This window comes from Nyctereutes procyonoides, unplaced genomic scaffold (assembly GCF_905146905.1).
Source record: "Nyctereutes procyonoides isolate TBG_1078 unplaced genomic scaffold, NYPRO_anot_genome, whole genome shotgun sequence".
Taxonomy (NCBI): Eukaryota; Metazoa; Chordata; class Mammalia; order Carnivora; family Canidae; genus Nyctereutes; species Nyctereutes procyonoides.
The window spans coordinates 2536675-2548793 of NW_026575156.1; the positions used below are offsets into that span (position 1 = coordinate 2536675).

Here is a 12119-nt window from a genome sequence, read left to right on the forward strand (position 1 = left end):
TGACCTTAGAATAGCAAGCTTATTAGTTGAATGAAAAGAACTGAAGTAAAGTGGAATAGAATAAAGAATGACTGGGGGCCTCAAGAGTTTCTTTCTTTCTTTCTTTCTTTCTTTCTTTCTTTCTTTCTTTCTTTCTTTCTTTTTCTCTTTTTCTTCTTCCTTTCCTTTCTTCTTTCTTTTTCTTCTTTTTTTTTGTTTTTTTAAGTAATATGATGAAGACAAATAGGATGTACCATAGTAATTTCAGAGAGAAGCAAGGAAAGGATGATTTTTCTTTTTATATTATTTGGTTATTTTGTTTTGTTCTCTCTCTCTTTTTTTTTTTTCACTTAATAGTTAGGATGGAATTTTAGGATGGAAGTCCTTAGGTGGATTCTATAGTTTGACAGGAAGGGGCCAACTGAACAGAAGCATTAGAGAGTCGGGCTTTTTCTTTTAGAAGAAGCCAAGTGATCTAGCAACTGCGACATTTGTTTTCCTAACTTAGGATAGGAAAATTGAATTCAAATATCAAAACAAAACAAAACAAAACAAACCATGCAGCTGGAGAGAAATTACACTAAAAAGTTTAACTTCATCTTGATAAACTTAGATGAAAAATTTATTTAAAAATAATTCTCATGAAACATTCATAGCATCAAATTTCCTAAAGTGTTTGATGACAGAGTATTTTTTTGAATATTTATTTCTTAAATGTTTCAAAAGTTCTGAATTTTCTTGAACATTTTCAAAATCTAATAAGCCACTTAGACGGTTGTACTATAATGACATGAAAATTCAATAATAAAAATGTGAACAAGTAAACTTTACATAATTCTCTTAAAGCAGGTAAGTTTTAAAACGTTTTCAATGAAAAATTGAGAATATCATACTCATTTGGTATCAGTAATTTATAAGGACTTTAAGTGAGTAAGATTCCTTGAGAGTTTCTGTAATTACTCGGCAAGTGCCTTCGTTCCCCAAGTCCCTGGATGTAGAGGCCAAGGAATAAAAGTGCTTACTTGAGAAATGTTACAAGTCATTGTATCAAGATAAATCAGTGCCTTAAGTTCTCTCTGCATGTCTGTTGAATTTTAAGTGAATCCAACTCTGCTTTGTGTCAGGCATATAGTAGACTGATGAAGTTGTCAGCTTTTAAACCTCTGTAGGTGATAAACTGGCCCTTTTTAAATGCCATTGTTAAATGTTGTATCAAACTGCAACAGGCTCCTGGGCCCCTCATGGCACTTAGAAATGCCAGTGACTTCATTATATTTATATTCCTGTGAATTAAGAAACTCTATTTCGAATATCTGCTACTTGATATGCATGCTTAAATTTATAAATATTAATTTAAGCTTTATTATGATAGCGATTACCTTTGTGTTGCCTATGTTCTATCTTGAGAAATAATTTTTATTTAGGAAATAAATTGCAGTTCTGTATATTCTTTTCATTAGCTCTCCTCCTGATATTCTTTACCATGTTGGTGACCCCTGTTTCACTGAAGTAGAAAATCTTAATATCTTTGACTTTTTCCCTATTCATCCTAATTTTCTAATTGATCCCAGGTGTAACTTCTATTTTGATCTTTCTTTGTTATTACATCTGTTCCGGTCTTTCCAAATTCTTTGCCACAAGCCAACTCAGATACTCAACATAACTACCCTAGAGTGCATGTCCCCTTAATTATTGTCAGTCATCCTATCTTTGCCTAACCTTTACTAAATGCCAATTTTGTCATGTCAGTATCTATTTATAAATAATTAATGAAGAAAAAATTAAGGTTTGACATTTACCATGGCTTTTGAGATCCTCCAATGTCTTTTCAAAACTATTTCTCCAATGATAATATATTACCAATATTATACATGAACTTAACCTCCTCTATATTGATTTACTAACTATCCTCTGAATGTTCCTTGAATACTATTACCTTACCTGGAATGTCCACCAGCATACATAATCCTTACTTGGAATGTTTATCCTCTTTCTGTCTATTATAATATCTTTCATATTTTTTAAAGTTTTATTGTCCACTATGCAGGGTTCCTGTTTATAAATCTCTTGATGGTCATAATTGATACATGTCATCTTATTATTTATCATTTTATATAGTGTTAATCTTTGCAAATAACTTATAATTCCTTTGATTTTGGAATTATGGTTTATTATTTTTGTATACCACTGAATTTAAAAGAGTGATTTGCAAAATGCATATAGTTAATAAACACTGATTTTTATAGACAATTTTTATTTTTTTAAAATTAAATCAACCTATTAAGGTTGACATTACATTCATTTATTTGAGAATAGTTCACAGAGAACATAGGTTTATCAATGTTCCACTTTTCAGTCTGTGGGTTAAAGTTTTTTCTTACCCTTCAGAAACTTTCATAAAGAAGAGCACCTGGCTGGCTCAGTCAGAAGAGCATGTGACTTTTGATCTAAGGGTTGTGAGTATACCCACATAGATGGGGTATAGAGATTTCTTAAATAAATAAAACTTTTAAAAAAAGAATGTATTATGAAGATGCATTTTTTTTACTATTCAACCTTAATTCTAATACAAAAAGATGATTTATTGGTTGAATTTTAAGAAATGCCATATGTAATCAGTAATGACTTATAAGAGGTGAATCTATGAAATATTATACTCTACACAGTCTTCTTTAAAGTTATTATGTCTATTCCAAATATATAAAAAAGTAGAACATCAAAATGAGATTGTTGAGGATCAATGAATGCCATTTAAGTTTCAAATTCCAATCCTACATAGAAATTTTAATTAGAAATGCTTAATATTATTTTTTCTAAATGAAATAAAGGCCTCATATTTCTCTCCACTTTCATTTTTTGTGTGTGTAAGTTGAAACACCAGAAATGAAGGAGAGATTAACAAGGTAGGTATCAAATAGATGAGTCCTATCCAGTTTTTTATGGACACAACTTTTGAAACTACAAAACTTTAATTTTCTTCTGATATTTGGGTCCAAAATGAGACTATTGGAGGTGGCCATGGGTCACGAATGATTACAAGGGACTCTGGATGTTAAATCACGAGAGCCATGATTAAGACATGACCTTAAATTTTAGTTCTTCAAGTTTTTCCTAATATGCACATGTTTTGATGTATCTATAGAGGTCAATAGTGTAAATTGAGCCTTTGGGAAATGTATTAAAGTAGGTTATTACATATTTTGTTTATATATTTTAACAACCTGAAATATAGCAGTGTGTCTAGTCACCATAATGTCCATGAAAAATATGTTCTTGATTAATGGGTGAATTGATAGTTTTTCTTAATGAAAAATTAACCAAGTATTTTAATATAAATTAACTAATTAATTTCAGGCTCAATTCCATTTTATTACAGTGATAGGATATTTATCATACCCATCAGCAAATTAGTATAAAGTTATCGAGAACTATATTTAACATTTGAAGTGCTTACATCCTTCAAGTTTTGTCTTTTCTATAAACTTTTCCTTAAGAAAGCAAATTTACCACAAAGACCAAATATGGAAATTATTTAAACAACAATTGGCAGACATTTCTCAAACTGTCTGATATACTTAAATTCAATTTAAGGGAATGAAGTCATTCCAAAATTTTATAATGTCAATAATGTCAGTGTCCTGTATCTGCCGTGTAATAAGCTCTTGGTGTTTATCCATTGTTCTGCCATATAGTCATATTTTTTTATCAGTTTAATTAAGCAAAGAACAGAAGTGAGGTTGATGAGCCTTCTCTTTCAGAAATTTACATTTAAATAAGGTAGAGAAATTAATATAAGTAGCTATTATGTAAGTTTGATGAAAATGCCTACTGATCAAAGATATTTATTTATTGATAGCATAAAGAGACTATCAAAGAATGTTTTGTAAAGTTATTGATATTTTACTCTTGCTTTGAGGATAGAATATAGCCAGCCGTGTGGACACGTGAAAAAGGGAGAGAAAGCCGGAGGAAATAGGTTTGAGTGAATACATAGTGGCAGGAAAATAAGAGTCCAGGGAGAAAGGACAAGGATAATTAATTGTGGTTGTCTCTAGCTTCAGAACATTGAGAAAGATTAATTGGAAATAAACTTGGAAAGGTAAGTTTTCTTTCAATTAAAATTTGTATAATAATTGGGCTCAGTTAATCCACTTTGAGGACTTTTGAACTAGGAAGGTGAAATTGAACAGTTTTAGAAACTTATGCATACAACAGCCTGAGAAATACTTCATGGAAAAAGAGATTGAAGAGAGAAAAGTCAGAAAAAGAAATAAATAATCTGATATATCACCATCTCAGATTAAAATAAACATCTCACATCAAAATTAATGAGTACATGTGTTAAGAAAAGTATTGGAAATAAATAAGAATGCAAGCAAATGATATTTCAGAGGCTGTATCTCCAAGACTTGAAAACTGATTGACCGTGACCAAAACATGGAATATAAACAGAGAGCAAGTTTTGGTGGAAGGGAAATGGGTTCAGTTTGCACATAGAAAATTTGAAATTAAAACATGCTGTCCAAACGGAATTCTAGCTGAGGGTTGGAAATCACAAGATTAGATTTTGGAAAAGCGCATACTAAAGATTCAAATTAAAAAGCAGGGGCAGCCCTGGTGGCTCAGTGGTTTAGCGCCGCCTTCAGCCCAGGGCCTGATCCTGGAGTCCTGTGATAAAGTCCTGTGTCGGGCTCCCAGCATGGAGCCTGCTTCTCCCTCTGCCTCTGTCTGTGCCTCTCTCTTTCTGTGTCTCTCACGAATAAATAAATAAAATATTTAAAAAATAATAATAATTCTAGTTACCTTCTAAAATTTTAGAATATTCAGCTATTTTATTTCAACTTTGACAACAAACTTATTGAACATCTCTATTTTATTACTATTTTCCTTGTTCCTTCACTTATTTATTTATCTTGTGAAAATAATGTTCATTCACATTTCTTATGTAATATTTTTCTTCTTTTCATGGAAATATTTTAGTAGATGGTTAAAATGTAGTTTATATTTTTATTGTTATGATGACAGTATAAGATTCACTCTTTCAAACAAGGCTCCATATGTTGGGCAAACATTTTCTGTAGTTATTGCCCAATGTGGTAGTACATATACAACCAAGAATGTAAATATGAAAGTGAATATGAATTTACTTATTTACGTGATCAACAAATTTGAACATGTTAGATTTAATAAGTCTTATATCTGGTCTGGTTGTGAATTACATCTAATCAGACATAATGCTGTTAGACTATATTTTATAATTAGATTGTATTTTATAAAACTTTCATTTCTTTTTACAGGTAACAAAAATTTACAGGGAAAATAATTGCTGTTTGGACTGTGGAGTTTATAGATCATGTAATAAAATCTTAGAATTCATGTTGAAAGCCATACTAAATTATTATTTAATTTTTTTTCAGCTCTTCTTCAAGTGACAATTTCACTTAGCAAAGTAGAGCTTAGTGTGGGTGAATCTAAATTCTTCACATGTACAGGTATGTATTTCTACAAATATTTTCAGATGATGACTTGTTTTATGCTTTAATAATTTAATATTATATATTTGCAAAATTTAGTGAAAAATTCTCTGAAAATAAAACCTTATTATCATTGGGCTTATGGGACTGGGAAGTGTTAATAACCATATTTTGCATGTTAAAAAGTATGAATTTTATTTCTGTTAATTCCAAGTTATTAATTTTTCCTGCAAAACAAACTAGCTCATTTATTTTGAAAATAACTTATTATCAAATATATTATATGCACAATAACTTAAATAAATTCAAATATTATTCTTGTATAAATGGTAATATGAGGATGAATGAAAATATTATAACTGAATTATCTTTGTAAATATATAATGAATAAATTAGATATGGCACACTGCATTATAGTTGTACCTGAATGAAAACTTTGGGACAAAGAAAATCAAATCCATCCTTATGAAAAAGTGAATTAAAAAAAAGTAAATATTGAATCAGCAAAACTTTTTGCAAGAATTTTGAGACTATTAATCAAAAATATCATATACCATAATACCTGTGGGAAGTTTTATGGACCTTGTTTAGTTTAATCATGCATATGCAGAATTTTTTCAGAAGACATTTAAATACCTAAGCAATGAATTCTAATTCAGAGTACTATAGAGCTCACAAATGCACACATTTGACTTCTATTTATATTCATCAAATTCATTTTTATGCATACAAGCCTTCATAGCCAAAGTTTTAAAAAGTATTCATCCAATGCCAGAATTGCTTTTTAGAGTATTTTATTTTTTTAAAGATTTTATTGATTTGTTCATGAGACACACAGAGAGAAGGCAGAGACACAGGCAGAGGGAGAAGCAGGCTCCTTGCAGGGAGCCGGATGTGGGACTTCCAGAACTCTGGGATCATGCCCTGAGCTAAAGGCAGACACTCAACAGCTGAGCCACCCAGGCGTCCCAACTTTTTAGAGTATTTTAAAATTGTTTGTATTCCTGATTATGCTTAAGTAATTCAAAATTGGCTTAAAATAGGCATTTCTGACATAAAATGAATTATAAAAGTCTTGAGAATTGCATGACTTACTTAAATTATTATTAAAATCAATAAAGATAGAAAGTTATAAAATTTATAAATAGTATATACTATTTTATATATATATTTCATGATATTTGAATGTATAATATCACATTTTATAAAAAACTAATAGAAGCCATGATTCTTCATATGTTTGCCTTCCTAAAGGTCTGAATTAATAAGTCTATTGATACATATTTTTGCATATTGACAAGTAGAAAGGTAGAGAACAAGTGAGATATTGGTTTATCATCATTTATTATGTTAGCATAGCTTTAGCATAAGAAAGTAGATCATTGTTTATGAATCCATCCATGTTTTATATACACAAGTGCACATATGCACACACAGCTCAATTGTGTCACATATTCACAGAATAGTAGTTAAAAATTTTGTATATACACAGCGATTTAAATTATATAATGTTATTACCTCTGTACGTATTACATAAGGTCAAATTAAGACATAATTTTAAAGAATGAATTAACATCATTCAGTGATACTAAGTTTCGCTCTTAAAATAAGATAAAATAATGAAATACTTTCTTTTCCTTGTATAAAGTTGTATAACCAAGAGCCATACTGTTGTCATGTAAATTTCCTTATATACATTAAATACAGTAATAAAACAAGAGTCTAAAAATCAGATGCGGGAAACCCTTGCAAGTCGGAATGCTTTCATATATTTTTTCCACTACAGTGCTGACCAAGTTGATATGACTCTGAAGTTTCCTAACACACTAAAGCATAGACATCTGAACTCAGTAAAATATATGTCTAAAATTGATATATCGGACCCTCAGAGAGCTAAATAAAAGTATGTCATAACTAGCAAATGAATTTGTATACCACATTTTTAAGAAAATACAAAATTTAATGATATTTATCAGTATGTCCAATAGTCTAGTCTTAATAAATAACATAGAAAGTTTCACTGGAAATTAGTAGTTGTTAGAGATGACATAAAAAGAGAATCATGGGGATCCCTGGGTGGCACAGTGGTTTGGCGCCTGCCTTTGGCCCAGGGCGCGATCCTGGAGACCCGGGATCGAATCCCACGTCGGGCTCCCGGTGCATGGAGCCTGCTTCTCCCTCTGCCTGTGTCTCTGCCTCTCTCTCTCTCACTGTGTGCCTATCATAAATAAATAAAAATTAAAAAAAGATTAAAAAAAAGAGAGAATCATGACTGCTCTCTGAAAATCCATAATAAACTCTCCATGATAATGGAATTTTATACCATATTATTAAGGAAAAGAATGCCCAAAATATTTCACAGAATATCCTAGTTACTGTATAAAGTGAGATTTTTGTACTGTTCAAATTTAAAGTGCTACTCATTTAAATTATTCATTTGTAACTTCTCTGTGGAGAGAGGAATTAAAACACATACCTCCCCCAAATGAGTCATTCCATAACTCTAAGATTTTATGGTTCTGTCCAGAAAGAACTGAAGATAACATATCTAATATCCATTTAAGATTTAACTAAACTGTCTTTCATACTTTTTGCTCAAGCATGTCTAATTTGATATGGTAAGCACAATAATTTGTTCCTACAGCCATTTCTTGGTAATAAAATAAGAAGGAACAATGTTTTTCAAAGTTGTCCTGCCAATGTTAGTTAACTTTATGCATTTTCCCCTGATACTTTTGAGTTAATAGCATATACTGCTTCCACAAATTATCTCTCAACTAATTAGGTGAAATACATCCTTTTCGTGAGTAAAAGCAAATATTGGAAGTTTTTATGAAGAGGATAAGAACCTGGATTCTAAATTGGAAAACTTAAATAAATGTTTACCCTATAATGATTTGGTTGTAATTGCCTAACAGTAGAAGTATCATTTCAATGTATTCTAATTATCGTATGATTAAATAGTTAACAGTTTTAGATTAAAATTATGAAATTATTCATTTCATTTGAGAAAAGAGATTAGGACTCCATTTCAAAAATAATTATTAACCTTATCTGTATAAGTTTAACAACTTGGGAAATTAATTCTAAATTCAGTATTATCAAAAGCCAAAGTTTATTTTGTGTAAGATTTACATTGTTATGAGCTGTACTTAATTGGGAAAAAAGTGCTATCTCCTGACCCTAGCAAGGAGAATTGGGAACAGGTGAAATCATGTTAGTAATCGTGTTTCTGTTCAGATGTATTGATCACATTTAATTTATGTCTGACTCGGTGGCCAAAGCAAGCTTCGTAACTTAACTGCAGTAATAATTCATAGATTGCTATGGTAAAATTTCAACTATCAGAGCTTAAATACCAAACTGGAAGTTTCCTATAGAACTTCTGGGTTTTGCTTATGCAAACAGGATTGAATTCTCAACACTGAATAAATACGAATGAACATGTGTGCTAACATTTGTGTTTACTTTCAATTTTGTAAGATTTTTCAGACTTCCAGCCTTCTCTTATTTACATTTTCCCCCAAAATTGTTAAAAATTGTTACATAATAGTAAATGTCAATGCCAAAACAAACACTTGAAACATATTTTCAAACATTTCTTTTCCATTGCTCTTTGCAGCAATTGGTGAACCTGAGAGTATAGATTGGTATAATCCTCAAGGAGAGAAGATAATTTCAACCCAGAGAGTAGCAGTGCAAAAGGAAGGTGTTAGATCACGATTAACCATCTATAATGCGAACATAGAGGATGCAGGGATCTATCGTTGTCAAGCAACAGATGCCAAAGGACAGACACAAGAAGCTACAGTTGTTTTGGAAATTTACCGTAAGTCATGCATTTATTAGTTGATTGAAATTGTGGTTGTATAAAAACTTGAACAAAAAATGCATTTAATAAAAAATAACACCCATGAAGAACTATGTGATAGGCAACGTTCTAAGACCATTATAAGTATCAGCTTGTTCATATTTTACCATAGTGCATCTCTAAAATAGAATGGATAATAGGAAATAGTTTATTATAAACATGTAGATGGAGCCACTTCTGTTGGTTAAATAAGAGAGGTGAAAATGTTTTAATATTCTCCACCCATTAAAAATCTGTTGGACAAATAGAAAACAGTAGATTATTTAATGTTAAGAAATTTATAGGGAGTACTTTTTCATTCTAAAATAAAGTTCAGGATTAGAACAAGTGAAATAACATATATGGTAACACTGAACAGTCTAGAATGAGAACTGAGAAAAGGTCAGTGAAGAAGAGTAGACACACAAAAAACTGAAAACTCATCTACTGGAGAATAATATCTAGCTGAATTCTTCACCATCAGAATTTTCATTAACAAGGTTCCACACTTACACCTCATTTTATGACTTGAGATTGCCCGCTCTCTGCATTCCTTCACCCTTCTTACATTTAGGAACCCTTAGCCTATTTGTTTGTTTGTTTGAAGATTTATTTATTTATTTTAAAGAAAGAGGAGGGGGAAGGGCAGGGTGCAAGGGTGGGGGGGCTGGGAGACAGTCTTAAGTAGACTGCTTGCTGAGCAGGAAGCCCAACGCAAGGCTGAGCACAGAGCCCGACACAGGGCTCCATCTCATGACCCTGAGATCACAATCTGAGCCCAAACTGAGAGTCCAGTGCTTAACTGACTGCACCACCGTAGTGGCCCAGGAATCATTAACCTGTTTAAAAACACTGTAAAGCCTGTTGACTCCCTAGGCTGTATCACTTACTTTAGTGGCTTTGAGCAAATACCTATCCTCTCTGTCTTCAGTTTTGTCATCTATATAATGGATATAATACTATTACCTACCTCATACACAGTTATTTTGAGCACTACATTAATTAATATTGTACAGTGCTTAGAACAATGCCTTAAAATTAATACGTGATAGTATTTCTACTATGTATTAAGAAAAATATGTGAAAATCTATAAAATTTTAAATACTGTCGTAAGACATCTCTTCCTTATAGATTTATTATTATTATTATTATTATTATTATTATTATTCTAGAAATAAGACAGGAAGAAAAAGAAAGGCAAAGCATTCCCACAGCATGACTTCCTCTTTGATGCCCAGGGCAAATTGTTGGCATATTACTGCCCTCTCTGTTTCTGATTTAGATTTTCACCCCACTCCTTTTGGCTTCTAAGCTCCTTAAGAAAAGTTGGTGTAACTATTTATGTGACTCTACTGTATCTATTTCATAAATAGAAAAAAAATTAATTGAAGTGATCCTTTCACAGACATAGTATTTGGAAAGATTTTTCCTTACTTTGAATGATGCCTGGCATTTTGAAGATGCCTGGTGTTGTTTTGTAAACTAAAGAAATGACTTTTTTTATTTTTCCTGGCAAAAACAATGAATTACTTTTGCGAAAACTTATCAACAGGCATAAATACCCATGTTCATTCATTCTTTCAACACATTTATTGGGTGTCTCTACATAACAGACAATATTCTGAGTCCTAGACACTCGTTAAAACGGAAATGTCACTGGCCACTGGGTGCTTATATTTTAGTGAGCAGAGAAAGATAAGCAATGAATGAGCTTAGAAAAATACATGGATGCCATTTATACATGCTATAGAATTCTATAGTGAAGAAAGCTAATAAGATAAAGAGATGGAGAGAAGTGGATTAGCAAGGGAGATAGTTACTTTATTTGTGAAGGTTGAGCAGAAATCTGAAGGAATTCAAAGGATCACAATTGCCTGAGGATGAGAACAAACCTGAAATGCAATTCCTTGAATTGCAAAGACAGTTTGTCTGGATCACAGGGACTAGGAAAAGAGAGAAGAAATTGAGATCCAAGTTGTGGGTTGACTCCAGTTCACTTAGGATCTAATATGGCGTTGTGAGGACTTTGACTTTTCTTCTCAGTGAGATGTGAAGTTCTTGGGTAGAGGAATTACATTATTTGGCTTAAGGTTTTAAAAGATCTAGAGTTAACTAATGATTTAATCATAGCATCAGTCAGCACAGATTTTGGAATATGTTATTGGGAGAACTGAGCAAGCAATAATACTTTTATGGTTTGTTTTACTTTCTTGATACAGAAAAACTCACTTTCAAAGAAGTGGTATCTCCTCAAGAATTCAAACAAGGAGAGGATGCAGAAGTGGTTTGCCGAGTCAGCAGCTCACCTGCCCCTGTTGTCAGCTGGTTGTATCATAATGAGGAAGTCACCGCTCTTTCCGACAGTTAGTATTTGGGTAACTCCCTAAATTATATGTTCTAATAACATTACAATTTTTAGAAAGACTGGATCCACCTTGTTGAATATAGAAATTTTTTTTTTTTTATCCTGAGCATCAAATAACTGTTCTGAGGACTTTAAAGTTTTAAAGTAGGGATTGGCAAACCATAGACCTTGGACTGAATTCAGCCCCTCTGCTATTTTTGTGTGGTATCATGAGATTGCAGCCAAACTTCAGTGTTACATAGAATGCATGGCCAATTTGGGGACAGGGTTGAGCAGCTATGACACAGATGGTGTAACCTACCAAGCCTACAAGACTTACCATTTGGAGACTTACAAGAAAAGTTTGCTGACTCTATCTTATTCAAGAAAAAGTTAGTACAAACAGTATAAAGATAATAAGTGAGTGAAGGAATCAATCCTGATCCATCCAAATTCTACATATTATAGTTC

General features: G+C 31.8%; 1 protein-coding gene across 2 annotated transcripts in view; it reads left to right on the plus strand.

Moving 5' to 3' along the window:
• Positions 1 to 12119, plus strand: part of NCAM2 (neural cell adhesion molecule 2) — a 520048-nt gene that overhangs the window by 296709 nt on the left and 211220 nt on the right. For both annotated transcript variants that reach the window (XM_055313808.1, XM_055313809.1), the window contains exons 2-4: positions 5397 to 5471; positions 9076 to 9282; positions 11524 to 11667. In XM_055313808.1, the coding sequence (XP_055169783.1) occupies positions 5397 to 5471; positions 9076 to 9282; positions 11524 to 11667 (426 nt within the window). The remainder of the gene's footprint in view (positions 1 to 5396; positions 5472 to 9075; positions 9283 to 11523; positions 11668 to 12119) is intronic.